This window comes from Stenella coeruleoalba (assembly GCF_951394435.1).
Source record: "Stenella coeruleoalba genome assembly, chromosome: 15".
NCBI lineage: Eukaryota > Metazoa > Chordata > Mammalia > Artiodactyla > Delphinidae > Stenella > Stenella coeruleoalba.
In genome coordinates this window covers 87,624,170-87,641,270 of record NC_137161.1, presented here as the reverse complement: position 1 = coordinate 87,641,270, position 17,101 = coordinate 87,624,170, and the positions used below count along the sequence as shown (strand labels likewise).

General features: G+C 57.0%; 1 protein-coding gene across 2 annotated transcripts in view; it reads right to left on the bottom strand.

Moving 5' to 3' along the window:
• ADAP1 (ArfGAP with dual PH domains 1) overlaps positions 1 to 17,101 on the bottom strand; it is a 62,636-nt gene that overhangs the window by 5,980 nt on the left and 39,555 nt on the right. For both annotated transcript variants that reach the window (XM_079944274.1, XM_079944275.1), the window contains exons 4-6: positions 15,952 to 16,034; positions 8,647 to 8,759; positions 7,682 to 7,828 (exon numbers count right to left, since the gene is read on the bottom strand). In XM_079944274.1, coding sequence (XP_079800400.1) covers positions 7,682 to 7,828; positions 8,647 to 8,759; positions 15,952 to 16,034 — 343 coding nt within the window. The remainder of the gene's footprint in view (positions 1 to 7,681; positions 7,829 to 8,646; positions 8,760 to 15,951; positions 16,035 to 17,101) is intronic.

The following is a 17,101-nucleotide window of genomic DNA, read 5'->3' as shown; positions in this document are numbered from 1 at the left end:
GTGGAAGTTAGGATTTTCAGATGTGCAAGGTCTCTGGAAGCTTGCCTCCAAGGCACTCCTTCAGGAAGCTACTAAAGGGTTTGTTCCACCAGGAGGAGGGAGTAAACCAAGAAAGACTTAGGTTCCCGGAAATGGAATCAGCCCAGGACTCAGATGTGGTCACAGGAGAGATGATTCCAGAAGGGTGAAGTTGGTTGCTGCCCAGGACATATCCAGGGACTTGGACAGTCGGTGGCGAGGTGAGTCAGTAACGAGGATGTGGTTAACTGGGGGGAAAGGCAGCTGTCAGCTGTAGGAGAAATGAAACGTGCAGGAAGTGAAAAGTCACCGCTAAGGCTTGAGAGCATTTTTGTGGTCATGGTAACATACACTCTGAGTACACGTGCGGACAGAATAGCAACGTAAGGGTGACGGGTGAGGTGGGAGAGGCGCAGGCCTGGGCGAGGTGAGGGGTGGGGACTGGAGAAAGCCAGCGCCTCATCCGCGTGCTGGGAAGTCATCAGGCGATGGGAACGTGGACAGGCCTGGCAGCAGCTCGAGCATGTTATGCACGCGGCGGGATGTGGGTTCCCAAGGGATCAGCTAAAAGCTGAAAAGAGGATTCTGGGAACATGGGGTAGGAAGCACTGGGAATCTGTCTCCCCACCTGGAAAACAACGGCACTGGCAGAATCTGACTGATGTAACCATTCTGTAATTCTGAAGTCTGTTGAAGTCTTAACAACTTCCAGGGGAAGACTTGGAGAGTACATTGTGGTTAATTTCAGTCAATTTCAGCTCTGACAACAGATGCAGCTACCCATCCTTCCCCGCCCCCCTCCCCCAGGACAGGCCGCTGTGCAGGTGTCCTGGAGCAACTTACACAAGAGTTTGCAGGAGCTAGGGTGGGCAAAAAGGACCCTGTCCTCCACATATCAGGGATCTGTGCTCTGATCACAGGGAGACAAAGGAGGGGGGCATTGTTGCAGCCCCTACCCCTCCAGCTCAAGACCTCCCAAAGATTTAAAGGGTGAGCACCCAGTTTCTCCCCTTCACTTTTGGCTTTACCCCTTTGGGAGCCAGACATCAAAGACTAGGACATTCAGAAACAGCAGCATATACAGGGGAAATTAGGAAGTGACCACACATGACCAGGGAAAGGCTCGGAAAAAACGTGAGCAGAAACTAAGTTTACACTTCAGGCTGATCCTTGGCACAGACACGGCCTCCAACAACTAAAACAAAAAGCCCCAAAGCAACAGCTAGCTAGCCAAACAAACGTAAATAAATAGATAGCAAGCCTTGGGGAAGGGGGAGAATCTGATTTCCAGAGTCACCACATTATCAGAATCAAATGTCCAGCGTTCAACAAAAAATCACAAGGCACACAAAGAAGCAGAAAATGGCCCTTTCAAAAGAAAAAATAAATCAACGGAATCTGTCACTGACAAGACTTAACGGCAGATATACTAGACAAAGACTTTAAAACATGGTCTTAAATATGCTCAAAGAAAAGAATATTTGGAGAAACTCAAGAAAATGCATAAACAAAATGGAAATAACAATACAGAGAAAACCTAAAAAGAAACCAGTAAAGAAATTCTGAAACTAAAAGTGCAATCATGGAAATGAAAATTTCACTAGACGGATTCAAAGGCAGAAGAAAGAATCAGTCAACTTGAGAGGAAAATGGAAATTATCAAGGCTGAGAACCAGAGAAACAGAAAAAAAGATTGAAGAAAAGCAAGTAGGGCCTAAGAGACCTGTGGGACACCACCAAGAGACTGACATGCATTGTGGGAGTCTCAGAAGGAGAAGAGAGAAAGGGGTGGAGAGAATATTTGAGGAAATAGCTGAAAACTTCACAAGTCTGATGAAAGACGTGAATATAAACATCTAAGAAGCTCAACAAACTCCAAGTAAGATGAACTCAAAGAGGTCCACTCTGAGAAACGTTATAATCAAACTTTGAAAAGACAAAGAATCTTGAAAGCAGCAAGAGAGAAATGACTTGTCACATATAAGGGATCCTCAAATAGATTATGAGTAGACCTCATCAGAAACGCTGGAGGCACAAGACAGCTAGCCAATATATTCAAAGGAGGAAAAAACAAAACTCTCAGTAAAGAATCCTAGGGCTTCCCTGCTGGTGCAGTGGTTGGGAATCTGCCTGCCAATGAAGGGGACACAGGTTCGAGCCCTGGTCCAGGAAGATCCCACATGCCGTGGAGCAACCAAGCCTGTGCACCACAACTACTGTGCCTGTGCTCTAGAGCCCGTGAGCCAGAATTACTGAGCCTGTGTGCCACAACTACTGAAGCCCGTGCGCCTAGAGCCCATGCTCCACAAGTGAAGCCACCGCAGTGAGAAGCCCGCGCACAGCACTGAAGACCCAACGCAGCCAAAAATAAATAAAATAAATTTCTAAAAAAGAGGAGAGATTAAAGGTAATATTTAAAAAAAAAAAAAAAAAGAAAGAAAATGCTCAGGGAGTCCTACAGGTGAAATGAAGGAACACTAGACAGTACCTCAAAACCTTGTGGAGAAACAAAGATCTCAATGAAGGTAAATACATGGGCTATTACAAAAGCCGGTATTACTGTAACAATGGTTTGTAACTGTGCTTTTTGTTATCTACATGATTTAAGAGACTAATGCTTTTAAGGATAAAGCAAAAAAAAAATAAAGGTAAAAGCTAGTATTACAGTAAGTTTGGGTTGTGACTCCAAACCTTGTTTTTTACATACTTTAGGAGATAGTGCATTTTAAATAATTAGTAGGGGGGTTTTTTTGTTTGTTTGTTTTTTGGTTTTTTTTTTTATCACTCATTGTACAGATGTAATTTTGTGACATCAACAACCAAAAGCAGTGGGGATGGAGCTAAAATAGTAGAATTTTATGCTATTGAAAAAACATTCAAAAAGCTTCTATATATTCAGTTTAGAATGTTTTAACTTTAGTATGTTAAATGTTATCCCCATGGTAACCCCAAAGAAAACAGTGAAAGAATATATACAAAAAGAAATAAGAAAGAACTTAAACGTTTCACTACAAAAAATAAACACAAAATAAGACAGGAATGCAGGAAATGAGGGACAAAAAACTACAGGGCATAGAAAACAAATAGCACAATGACAGAAGTGAGTCCCTCCTTATCAGTAACTACTGTAAATGTAAATGTATTAAACTCCCAATCAAAAGACAGAGATTGCCAGAATGGCGAAAAACACATCATCCAACTGTATCCTTTCTCCAGGAGACTCACAAAATTGTGGAAGGTAAAAAACCAACAGATCAAAGAAGAAATCACAATGGAAATTAGAAAATATTTAGAGGTACATCAAAATGAAAACACAGCATACCAAAACTTACAGAATGCAGCAAAAGCAGTGCTAAGGGGGAAACAGATAGCTATAAATGCTGACATTGAAAAACAAGAAAGATACCAAATCAGCAGCCTAACTTTATAACTTAAGGTACTAGAAAAAGAAGAACAAACTAAACAAACTAAGCTAAAGGAAAGAAGGAAAAAAAGATTAGAGATCAATGAAATAGAGAACAGAAAAACAATAGAGAAAATAAATGTAAACAAAAGTTGGTTCTTTGAAAAGATAGAATTGAAAAAACTTTAGCTAGATGGACTAAGAAAAAAAGAAGACTCAAATTACTAAAATCAGAAATGAAAGTGGGTATATCACTACTAATTGTACAGAAATAGAAAGGATTATAAGAGAGTACTATGAACAACGGTATACCAACAAATTAGATAACCTGGATGAAACTGGATAATCTCCTAGAAACACAAAACCTACCAAGACTAAGTCATGAAAAGAACAGATAATCTGAAAAGACCTGTAACTAGTAAGGAGACTGAATCAGTATCAAAAGTCTCTCCACAAAAAAAAAAAAAAAAAAAAAAATTTCTCCACGAAGAAAAGCCCTGGACCTCATGGCTTCACTGGTGAATTCTATCAAACGTTTAAATAAGAATTGATACCAGTCCTTTTCAAACTTTCCAAAAAATCAAAGAGGAGGGAACCCTTCCTAACTCATCTGTGAGGCTAGAATAACCCAGATATCAAAGCCAGACAAAGTCACTACAAGAAAACTACAGACCAATATACCTTATGAACACTGGTGCAAAAATCCTCAACAATACACTAGCAAACTGAATTCAGCATATTTAAGGATTATACACCATGACCAAGTGAGAGTTATTCCTGGAGTGCAAGAACAGTTCAATACATGAAAATCGATCAGTGTAATACACCACATTAACAATAAAGGGGGGGAACTACATGATCATCTCAATTGATGCAGAAAATGCATCTGACAAAATTCATATGGAGTCTCAAGGGGATTCAGACAGCCAGAACAATCCTAAAAAGGAAGAACAAAACTGGAGGAATTCACTTTTGATTACAAAGCCACAGTAATCAAAAGAGTATGGTCCTCGTAAAAGACCCAAATTGCCACAGATATCCTGAAGGAAAAAGGACAAAGCTGGAGGCAAAACCCTCCCAGACTTCAGACAGTACTGTAAAGCTACAGTAATCAAAACAGCATGGTATTGGCACAAAAACAGACATATGGATTGTGGAACAGAAAAGACAGCCCAGGGGACTTCCCTGGTGGTCCAGTGATTAAGAATCTACCTTCCAGCAGCCGCATGGCACAGGGATATCAGCTCGGTGCTTTGTGACCGCCTGGAGGGGTGGGATAGGGAGGGTGGGAGGGAGGGAGATGCAAGAGGGAAGAGATATGGGAACATATGTATATGTATAACTGATTCACTTTGTTATAAAGCAGAAACTAACACACCATTGTAAAGCAATTATGCCCCAATAAAGATGTTAAAAAAATGAAATTAAATTAAATTAAAAAAAGAATCCACCTTCCAATGCAGGGGACACGGGTTTGATCCCTGGTCGGGGAACTAAGACCCCACATGCCACGCGGGACAACTAAGCTCGCCTGCTGCAACTACTGAGCATGCAGGCCACAACTAGACCCCAGGTGCTGCAACTACAGAGCCCATGCGCCACAACTAGAGAGCCCGTGCACCACAACAAGGAGCCCACATGCCTCGTATTTTTTTTAAAAAAGAGCCCAGAAATAAACCCACACACCTACAGTCAATTAACCTTCAATAAAGGAGGCAAGAATATACAATGGGGGAAAGACAGTCTCTTCAACAAATGGTCCTGGGAAAGGTGGACAGTTGCATGTAAATCTATGAAATTAGAACACTCCCTGATACCATACACAAAAATAAACTCCAAATGGCTTAAAGACTTATAAGACATGACACCATAAAACTCCTAGAAAAGAACATAGGCAAAACATTCTCTGACGTAAATCGTACCAATGTTTTCTTAGGTCAGTCTCCCAAGCCAATAGAAATAAAAACAAAAATAAACAAATGGGACCTCATCAAACTTACAAGCTTTTGTACAGCAACGGAAACCATAAACAAAATGGAAGGACAACCTACGGATTGGGAAAAAATTATTTGCAAGTGATGTGACCAGCAAGCATTTAATTTCCAAAATATACACACAGCTCCTACAACTCAGTAACAAAAAACCAAACAACCCAATCGAAAAATGGGCAGAAGACCTAAATAGACATTTCTCCAAAGAAGACATATAGGTGGCCAAGGGGCACATGAAAAGATGCTCAACGTTGCTACTTATTAGAGAAATGCACATCAAAACTACAAGATACCACCTCACACTGGTCAGAATGACCATCCTCAAAAATTCTACAAACAGTAAATGGTGGAGAGGGTTTGGAGAAAAGGGAACCCTTCTACACCATTGGTGGGAATGTGAATTGATGCAGCCACTATGGAATACTATGGAGATTCCTCAAAAAACAAAAAATAGAACTACCATATGATCCTGTGATCCCACTCCTGGGAGTGGGATTACGGAAAACTGCTTTGAAAAGATACACGCACCCCAGCAGTCATTGCAGCACTATTCACAATAGCCAAGACATAGAAGCAACCTAAGCGTCCATCGACAGAGGAGTGGATAAAGAAGATACGGTACATATATCCAATGGAATATTACTCAGCCATAAAAAAGAATGAAATAATGCCATTTGCAGCAACATGGATGGACCTAGAGATTAAGTCAAATAAGTCAGAAAGAGAAAGACAAATACCATTTGATATCACATATGTGGAATCTAAAAGAAGACGCAAATGAACTTTTATGAAACAGAAAAAGACTCAGAGACATAGAGAACACACTTGTGGTTGCCAAGGGGGAGGGGAGTGGGGGAAGGATGGTTTGGGAGTTTGGCATTAGCAAATGCAACCTTTTTTTTGCAATCTATTATATATAGAATGGATAAACAACAAGGTCCTACCATGTAGCACAGGGAACTGTATTCAACATCCAGTGATAAACCATAATGGAAAGGAATATGAAAAAGAATGTATATATGTATAACCGAATCACTTTGCCGTGCAGCAGAAATTAACACAACATTTTAAGTCAACCATACTTCAATAAATTTAAAAAAGCAAACAAAAAACCCCCAGTATGGTCCTGTTATAAAGACAGACATACAGACCAATGGACTAGAATAGGAAGCCCAGAAATGAACTCTTACATATTCAGTCAAATGATTTTTGATGACAGTATCAACAGCATTCAATGGGGATTGAATTTAAAACAAATGGTGCCGGGAAAACTGAAAATCCACACACCAGAGAATGAAGCTGGACCTGGGACTTCCCTGGTGGTCCAGTGGTAAAGAATCCGCCTTCCAATGCAGGGGACGCGGGTTTGATCCCTGGTCAGGGAACTGAGATCCCACGTCTCGGGGCAACTAGGCCCGTGCATCAAAACTACTGAGCTTGCATGCTTCAGCGAGAGCCCACGTGCTGCAACTACAGAGCCCACACGCTCTGCAGCCCGCACGCCACAGCTAGAGAGAAGCCCACGCTCCACAACAAAGAGCCAGCGCGCTGCAACGAAAGATCCCACGTGCCTAAGTGAAGATCCCACATGCCACAACTAAGACCCAATGCAGCCAAAAGAAGAAAGAAAGAAAAGAAATAAAAATTTAAAAACAAACAAAAAACAATGAAGCTGGACCCTGACCCAATTAACTCAAAATGAATCAAGGACCTAAATGTAAGTCCTAAAACAATAAAGCTCTTACAAGAAAACATGGGGCAAAAACTTCACAACATCGGACTTGGCAATGATCTCTTGGATGTGACACCAAAATGCACACGCAACCGAAGAAAAGCAGACGAATTCAACTGAAATGAATATTTAAAAATTTCGTGCATCCAAAGACCACTCATCGAGTGACAGGCAGTCCGCAGAACGGCAGGGAATACTTGCCAGTCACCTGTCTGATAGGGGAGTCACATCCAGAATACAGAGCGAGCGCCTAAGGACAGACTTTGAGGGGCTTGCGGTTCCTCCCACCCTCGCTGGGTGGGGACACAGAGGCGACGGCCACGGGGTGGGGTGCGGCGCTCTGCCAGCCAGCTGCCACGCTCATCTCTTCACGAGGCCTCTAGGCTCCCTCCCCAAGGGCCCGGCTGGCTCCCCACTGCAGCCATGGCAGGGTGGTCTGGCGGGCCCTTGGCCCCGCGCCTGCCACCCTGGGGGTCCACTGGGTTCTCCTGAGACAGTGGGGGTGGTCCAGCTGCCACCACCCCGCCGTGCACCCACCTTGCCGTCCTCGTGGTAGACGAAGATGTTTCGAGTACTGTTGTCTTTCAGGTAGGTGACCTGCAGGCCGTGCGGGTGACCGATCTTGGCCGGCTGGAAGGTGGCGTTCAGATGCTCGATCTTCATGATGGCCTTGGGCTCCTTGGCCTGGGAAGCAAGGCCCGGCCTCAGCGCTGGCCTGGCAGGGAGTCTCCAAGGGCGAGGGAGCAGGCAGGGTGGGCTCCGGATGCCGGCCACACACCTGCTGTCCCGCGTGGCTTTGAGCAAGTTACTTACCCGCTCTGGGCCTAGGCTCCCTGGTCTAAGTCTAAGATAACAGCATCCCTTCCTGGGGGATGACAAGGCGGGCGCTCAACATGTAGGCTGACCCCCTCTGTCCCGTCTGGTCCGCCCTGGCGCGGCCGGGCCCCCCCCTCCCTGCTCCCATCCTGCCAGGCCTCTCTCCTCTCCTTGCACTGGGGGCCGGCAGACGGCCGCGTGGCGCGCTCGGGCAGAGGCGGCGGGCCTGAGGGCCATGAGCTGCCGTGGTTACTGCATCACAGGGTCATGTTCTGACCCGGAGCCGGTCTGCTCCGGGTGTGGGTGGGGCTCGGCCAGCTGCCCCGCCACACTGGGACCCCCCCGGCGCCTCCCCACGCGCTGCCTGCGGCACCCGGGGTCACCCCGGCGTGCTTGCCGGGTGCTGGTCCCCTCTGTCCCTCTCAGGCCTGGGAGTGTCTGCCAGGGGAGGGCTTGCCACCTCTGTGCCCCAGGATCACCCACAGCACAGGGAGTGGCTGTGAGCGGGGTGGGTGGAGGGGCCCCCACGGGGGCCGGCAGGTGCCCACGGGAGGGGGCAGCTCATCTCCCAGGAGGGCACGAGGGCCGCCGAGGAAGTGGCGCTGCTGTCCAGGGTCCAGTGTCCAGCCGCCCCAGGCCCCGGGTGGGAGGCCTGGCCGCTGCCCTTGGCCCTGTGCCCAACTCACGTCACTTCTGTTGAAATACTTGAGGGCCCCCTCGCGTTCCGTCAGCACAAACTTCCGGCTTAAGAACTGCCCGTTGTCCCGGCCGCGCTTCCAGAGAAAGCCTTCTCGGTACCCTGGGGGAGAGGGGCCCTGTCGGACGGCCGCCACCCTGACGAGGCAGAGGCCGGGGTGGACCCTGTTCCCATCCCCAGGGGATCCACAGCCCCCAGGTGCCGGGAGGCCGGCGGGTGTGAGCGGGCATCAGCCTGTCCTTGGACCCCAGGCCACCCCCTCTCCACCGGGCTGCACGCTCTGGCCCTTTTTCTTTTCTTTCTCTTGGCAGGTGTGACAGGCACGCGGGGATGTGAGCGCACCGGGCGGGCACACGGTGTGTGCTCTTTGGGTGTGAGCAAGGGCCTGGGGACGGGCCAGTGTCCTCAACCATCGGGGGGGGGCCCAAGGGTGCCACAAGGGTCCTCGAGAGAGGGGGGCAGAGGGAGAAGTGAGCCCGGCAACACTGGGGCGATGGGGCCTCAGCCAAGAGTGTGGGGAGCCCCCCGGGGCTGGGCGGTGCAGGGGGAGACCCCCCCAGGAGGAGCCAGCCCTGCCCCCTCCTCAGCTTTGGCCCCGAGCCTCATGGTGGAGCCCCGACCTGCAGGGACCGCAGGGTCTGTTCACGTCGCTTGAAGGCACGCAGCCCGCAGTCAGCGTCCCAGCAGCAGTGGGTGAGAAGGCAGCCCCTCAGGCGGCCGCGGCCTTTCCCCTCTGCCTGTCCTGGGGCTCTGTGTCCGAGGTCTGCCCCGCACGTGCCTCCGGGGCTGGGCCAGCTCCCTCTCAGCGCCACACTCCTGGACATGCTGCTACTGCCTGATCAGGGATTCGTGCCTCTTTGTCGCCAGCGGGGCCCTGTGGATGCCGGGCTGTCCACCCACGCCTGGCGGACAGACGCCTGGTCGTGCCCGGCCTTCTTGAGCAGCTCTGCTGCGCCCAGCACGGCCGTGTCTTCCAGGGGGCGTCCCACTGCCCTTGGGCATAGCCCGGGGGCACATGGCTAGGGGCAGGGGCCCTCACAGTCATTGCCCTACAGCTTTCCCTCTGCTCCTGCCCTGGGGAGAGGGTCCCGCTGCCCACGCGCGCTGAGTGAGATCCCTGCCAGGCGCCGTCTGAGGCTGGTCCGTGCCGGGGGTGCCGTCAGTAGGGGTGGTGCCCGGAGCCCAGAGCCTGACGGCGTGGCTTTCGTAGTTTGGACGCCACCGCTGGGCCCTGGCCCCCCCAGCCCCCAGCTCCAGCCTGCTGCCGCCCGTCGGCTGTCCTGGCAGCCCCACGCCCAGCACCATGGAGGCTAGGAGCTGTTTCTCTGCTCTCGAGATGTGTGGTCCTGAAGAGGCAGCAGTCTGGCGTCGGGGATGGGGCAGCTGGCTCCTGTCTGTCTGCGGTGGGACAGTGCCAGGTGAGGCCTGCTCCCTTCCCCCTGCGACTCAGAGGTCCCCCGGGTCCCCTGCACACAGCGCCAGCAGGCACATCCCCTCTGTGTGCGCCAGGGAGCAGGGCCACCACCGTGTCCCCAAGCTCAAGCAGGGCCCTCCCTGATTCAGTGAGCATTTGGCTGGAAGTCCACTTGCCGTCGGCTCGAGGCCGGCCCCCCTGGACCCTGCAGTAGCCACACAGAAAAGTGCCCAAGGCGCAGCTCTTCTGCAAGGACGTTCCCCGCCAGCACCCCCGACCACGCCTGAGACACAGCAGGCCGAGCACGTGCACAGCCGTCTCACGGCCCCCACGTGGGCCTCTAGGAACATCCTGTGGTCATCCCCACTGCAGAGGACGAAGCTGAGGCTGGCGTGGAGTCCTGTCCAAGGCCAGTGGCCAGCAAGGCTGGAGCCGCCGGCCCGGTCAGCGGTTCCCAGCCCCCAGGAGCCCGCGCCTGCCTGCGGGGCCCAGCAGGGGGCAGCAGCGCCTCGGGATGCCGGGCCCCGAACGGGGGCGTCTCTGCCGCAGCCGGAACGGCGCTCCCATGGTCACGCCTGAGGCGGCTCTGCTAACATGTCCCGGGCCAAACCAGCGGAACAGACGAAAACGCTGGCCCAAGTCTGCCTGGCTCCCAGGCCCGATGGCGAGCCGCCAGGATGCCTGATTTGGGTCTGTGATGCGGCAGCGGCATTTTCGGGTGGGTGCCGGCCAGGTCCCTGACTTTGCCCCAGCAGATGGGCAGCTCTTTGGCCGCAGCCTGAAGGTGGCGGCCCCCGACCTGCCCGCGTCCAAACTCGCCCGAGCCGTCCTCTCTCAGGGCCCCCCAACCCCGTGACGTGGGACGTGCGCAGCCCAGACTCTGCCGTGGGGACGCCCGCCCACCGTGTCCCGGGCTCCGGGCCGCGGGCCCCTGGCCACCCACCCTGAGGCGGGCCCAGGCCCTGGGAGACTCCCGAGCCCACTCCCGGGCCGTAGCGGCGCAGCACCCGGCACACAGCCGCGGGCTGGGGGTCTGCTGCTAGGCCTCCCGCGTGACCCCTGCCAGTGGCACCCCCCTGCCCCGGCCCACACCCGGGGCCCGGCTGGCTGGAAGGGACTGTTTTCTCCCAAAGGACTGGCCGGTGCTGGGGCAGAAGCCAGAGCGCTCACCCAGCATCTACTGAGCGCCTACTGTGTGCTGGGCCCAGTGCTCGCTGCAGGGAGCTGGAGGAGGCAGGCCGCTCCCGGGCCCGCTCAGCCGCCTCTTCTCACGCCCTGCGTGGGGTGGCCCGGGACGAGCCCAGAGAGACCGTGGACGCCGGAGCCGGCGACGAGATGCCCACTGGGGTGGACCAGTGACCAAGCCACAAACTGACCACCCCCCAGTGGGCAAGCAGCAGGGCAGCGGGGCAGCGTCTCAAGTTGGACATACACCTCCCACGTGACCCAGAGAAATGTGAAAACAGAAGCGTGGTGAACACACACGTGTTCACAGCAGCTTCACGCATCAGCGTCACAGACTGGACACGACCCATGTCCCTCAGCTGGGGACCAACTGGTCCCTCGCACAGCGGACGCTGCGCTGAGACGGCTGCGCGCCAGGCTCGCGGGGCGGCCGGGCAGGGCTCAGACGTGCAGCGCCGAGGGGAGCCATCCGTGACCTTCCAGCGAAGGCGCACACGCGGGCACAGAGCAGACCAGGTGGGTGGGGCGGGGTACCCAGGCAGCTCGTGGAGCTGTTCATCAAGTGTGCAAGTCACACGTTAACGTCGTAAAACACTGGAGCAGGGACCACGTGGCCGTGCTCCAGGGAGGCACAGGGCTTGCCGGGGGCCGGGCCAGGCGTCCTGTGCCCAGGCCCCAGGGTGGCCCTCCCTGGCTAGGAGGTGGGCCCCCACACCGGGTGGCTTCTCCTGGGCGGTGCCCTGTGGAGGGTGTCCCCTGGGCACGGGTGGCACTAGGGATAGCCCCTCCAGCTACCTCCCCAGAAGGGCCAGGACCTGGTTTCCGGGTTCTGCTCCCCAAGAGGCTGGCACGAGAGCCCTGGGAGCCCCGGGCCTCCACCACTCAGGTTCCCAGCTGCTCCGGCTGAAATGGCCAAAGGGGCCGGTGGGGAAAGGTTGAAGGCCGAGGGCCAGTGGGCGCAGGCTGGGCTGGGCGCGTTGCTGCTAGGACTCAAAGCCCCTTGTCCCGTGTTCCAGGAACACCACAGGCTCTGGGAACAGCACACGCGGAGGGTGCTTCTGGGTGTGAACCTGAGATGTGTGTGTGACTGAGTGCATCTAAGAGCACACGCTTGTGAACGTGTGTGATCTGTGGCTACACGCACCACGGGGGTGTGTATGAGCCCGCGTGAACACGCAGGGGTTGTGTCGGGGCGGCACCAGGAGGGGGATCGAAGCGCCTGCCTCGTGTGTGGTTCCAGCCCCGCCAGGGATGCCTCGGGCCCTGTATGCCCTGCGCCTGAGCTCCCTCCACGGTCCCACCACGTCCCCACCTCACAGACGGGGACGGGGGCGGGGGGCCCGCCACTCCCCCCGGGGGCCCCCGGCCCACCGCCCCCAGGGCTCCACGCTCTCCGAAGGGGGCTGAACCCGCGAGGCAGGGCCGGCCGCGCCGCGCAGGAGGCTGAGCGTTTCGGCGACGGGGGCGGCCGGCCCTCCGGACAACAGGGGCCCTTGTCGCCCGTGAAAGGCGGCCATTGAGGCTCCGGCTGCAGGCGGGGACGGCCCGGGGACAGAGCCAGGAGCAGCTGTTACCCGGGGTCACCCCGGCGAGGGGCCTGCGGAGCGGCAGAGGCGCAGCCCCGCCCCGGCGCGCTCAAGCCTCGGTCCTGTTATCCCGGGGCGAGCACCTGCCGCCACACCCACCACCACAGCGGAACCGGCAAAGCCAGGCTGGTGCCCCAGCAGCGCCGAGGCCGCCGCCGTCCTACCCGGACGCCGCGCCCCCACTCTGGGGGTTGCTGGCCAGTCCCCACCCCGTTCACATCTGTCCACAGCGGTTTCGCTGTGGTGACGTTTCCCCCACGGCCACTCAGCGGGAACTTGTGTCCCCTCCCTCCCCTCACAGTTGGGTTCCTTGTTATCACAGGGACCCGTGGAGACGCCCTTCGCTCCGGCTCAGATCCTGTGACGCCGCTACCGTGCTGTTGCTCAAACCGTCCAGCTCGGCCTGGCAGCGACACTTCCTCCGCGGACGCCCTAAGCGCACCGGGGGGGCTGGGCTTGCCTGAGGCCCCGGCAGGCGTCGTGTTGGGAGGGATCCCCGCCCACGACCGAGGGTCCCCAGCAGCCCCCCGAGCCCACCCCAGGCAGGTGGGCGCCCCAGCCCGGCCTCCCTTGGCCACGTCACACCTTGGAGCGGCTCTGCCCTGGCCCCGCGGTCCCCCTCCCTGGAACATCTCCATTCTCGGGGACCGTGGGCGTGTCGGCCCCTGTGCCGTGGGAAAGGCGCTCCTGGGGGGGCTGGGCCTTGCGAGGGACGTGGCCGGGGCGGGGGGAGGGGCGGGTGGGCGAGAGGAGCGGTGGGTGGGCCGGGGGCCTGGTCGCCCACCATCCCGACAGAGTGCCGGGCGGGGCTCTGGTCCAGGGGCCCCGGCCAGCCAGGCCGCAGCGGCTGTGAGAAGCGGCGCCCTCTCTCAGGAGGAGGCCGGGGGTTGGGGGGGGAGGTGGCAGGCTCTGGGGAGACAGGTGGGCGAGGGGGGGCTCCGCCGGGAGTGAGAGTCAGAAGCTGTTCAGGACCCGCGCACAGAGCCAGGGCTCAGGCACCTCTGGGAACCCAGGTGGATCCCAGCAGCTGGTGCCCCGGGCACTCCCCATGTCTCCTTGAGGGACCCTGCCCTGCAGGTGGCTTGATGAGCACTTCCGTGGAGTCAGGGGACCAAGCTGACGGTCCCCAGGGCCCCGCACACCCAGGACTCTGTGCCTGTAAATCTCAGGGCTCTGCTGGGCGGGGGGCGGGGGGGAGCCACAGGCGTGAATTTTCAGGGCTCGAGGGAGAGGGGGCGTTAGCGTTCTGGGCAGGGTGGGTGGGCTTAGAGAAATAGGGATCAGAGCCCCATTAAGGGTCTCTGCACCGAGGCCGCAAGTGGCTGCCGCCTCGTGTGGGAGCAGAGACAAGGCCTGAGGCCGGGGCCCCCCACGCCGGAGGTGACGTGTGAGTCGGGGGGAGGCTGCAGAGCTGCAGGGGCCGGGCAATCAGAGATGGGGGCACGCATGCACAGGGCCCAGCGGATGAGCTGCTGCCCAGTGGGAAGCCAGGGCCCCCGGGTGGGGGCCAGCACCGCCTGCTCCAGCCAAGCTCTCACCGTCACCCCCTGCGGGGCCCCCTCAGCAGCACCCCAGCAGCGCCCCTGGGCCCAGCTGAGCTCGCCCCCCTTGCGCCCCGTGAGGGTTGGCCCTCTGCGGCCAACACAGCCTATCCAGGTGAGACAAGGGCCCGCCTCCGCAGCTGGGCCCCAGCCTTTGCTCTTCGCTGCCCCAAGGGTCTGACGGAGAAGCCATGGCCTTCAAAGGCCGCCCGCTCCATCCCGCCACGTGTGCACCCCCAACGGGCTCTCCCCATCCCAGTCCCCTTGCCCGGCGCCCCAAGCACTCCCGAGGTGTCGTTTCACGAGAGGAATGGCAGCAACTCGAGACGGGAAGGTCTGTGGTCGTGCCACCCTGTGCACAGCCCCACTTTCGCGGGAGGGCTCCAGAAGCCGGTCGGTGCGCACTCATCTCCCGGCCGTCGTGACTCGGTCACACGCCCACCCCTGACCAGTCGGGACCAAAGCTAAGACTCTTCCTGACACTCGGGTGAAAGTCACACTTGCCCTTTTCTCATGGAACCCAAAGGCGTTTCCAAGCTGGACCTGCGGCAGTAAAGCCACCACCGGCAGGGGCGGTGCCACCCCGAGAAGCAGAACCAGAGCGGGAGACACGAGCCAAGTCCTCACGGCGCTGACTGAGCGCCTGGTTCAAACTGTGCCTGAAGCCAGGGAAGCTGTGCGAGCCGCTCTTTTCCCTGTTCTCCTTACACCCACCTGGGCTGGACAACTGCTGCTCACGACCAGAGGTCCTGATGCAGCAGCAGGAACAAAATCCTGTACCTGCCTCTGAATCGAGGCCGCACGCCACGCGTTCTAAACCGCTGAGATGTTTATGCCTGGGGGACAAAGGCCGTGGGGTGAGCCTTCCTGGGGTCCCACAGCAGGGAGGCCGGGTTTCAGGCAGGACGGGACACAAGCGCCCCAGGGCTGAACAGGCACGGGCGCCCACGTCCTCTCTCCCTCGCACGTCGGGGGCATCAGGAGAGGAGGAAGTGGCTCTCTGGGGTGGACCGTAATTGAATCCCGGCCACGTCCCAGCCCTGGGCCACATCAGGGGCTCAGGAGGAGAGGGGACCTGGAGCCGCCTGCTGTGCAGGAGCATGGGCTGCACGCAGAGCCCCTCCTGGCCAATGGAGGATAAAGGGGCCAATCCCGCAACAGACACCTGGGCCGCTCGCATGTCATCACCCCCAACCCGGGTGCTGACAGAGCCCCCGGGGCCTGGCCCCCCCTCCCCGGGCCCACCTGGCCCAGGCCCATCCACATCCCTCCTGCCAGGACCCACCCACCCTGCGGGCCCTCCCAGGGCAGAGGTGCTGCCGCCACCAGCCTGGAGGGCCCCGGGCAGCCCCCCACCCCTCGGTCGGGGTTCAGGGCTGGGCTGTGAGCAGCTGCGGGGACCCCTGGTGCCAGGTCAGCAGCTGGTGTCAGGGGCCAACGGATGGACACGGATTCAGCCCACTTAAGCGGTCGTCCAGGTTCCTAAGGACCCTGCTCCAGCTCCGGGAGGTAGGGGCGGGGGGACAGAGAGGGCGGAAGGACAGACGGACAGGTGCCGGCATCCTCACCTGCGGAGTAGGGTTCCTGCCGCTCGGGGTAGGTGAACTCCTGCCGTTCGTACTTGGCCCGGATCCACTGTTCCCGCAGGAGTCTGGGGAGAGAGGGGACGGGCTGGGGGACAGTCCGGCCTGAGCGCAGGCCCGCGGGAGCTGCCGCGCGGAGGGGTGGCCCTGGGCTTGGTCCCACCGCCTCGCAGGCGGCGGGGCTGAAGGGCCACCAGCTTTGGGTTTTAACACTGTTTGCTAATCGGATAGTTTCACCACTTCATAGAGTCGCCTTTTTAAAAACTGAGATGTAATTCACGTACCATAAAATCCACCCGTTTAAGGGTCCGATTCAGCAATTCCTGGTACGCTCACAGGCTGTGCAGCCACCACCAGGATCTAGTTCCACAACAGTCCATCACACCCAATGGAAACCCCATCCGTTAGCAGTGCCCCCGCACCCCGGCCCCAACCGTGAGTCCGCTTCCTGTCGGGACGTCTCCTGTGCCTGGAACGTGCGATGTGCTGAGTGTCTGGGGCTCAACCACGTGGCAGCTCAGTCACCCCACCCTCCTCCTCTGTCTGGGAGGCCGGGCTCACGCTCGGGTCCAGAGAAGGAAAAGGCCCGGCCAGCACCTGCCCGCGGGGCCCGCCCCGTGCTCCCCGGAGAGCGGCTCCCCAGCGCAGCAGTGGTCGCGGGTCGCAGGAGGGCAGCAGGCAGGGGAGACAAGGCAGTGAGCAGGGGGCGGCCTGACGCCCGCAGCCCCCGGCCGCTCCCCTCTCGCAGGCCGCCCCCTCCCGTGGGGTCCCCCACGAGCAGCCAGCTGGGCTGTCATGGGTCACATTGTGTCCCCATCCCACCAAATATGTATGCTAGAGTCCCAACCTGCACGACCTCAGGCCTACCCTTGTCTGGAGACACGACAGCTGAGACCAGTGAGCCGGGACGAGGCCATGTGGTGCGGAAGCCCTAACCCCACGTCACCGGGGGCGTCTGGACACAGGCCGCAGAGGGACGGCCACGCGAGGACGCGGGTGCCGGCCCCGGAAGGACCCCACGCAGCCCTGGGACCGGGAGACACGATTTCTCCTGCTCACGCCGCCAGCCCGTGGCCCCTCTTCAGGGGCCTCGCCTGGGACCCGCCAAGGGAGGGGCTCCCACAGGCCCACGGCT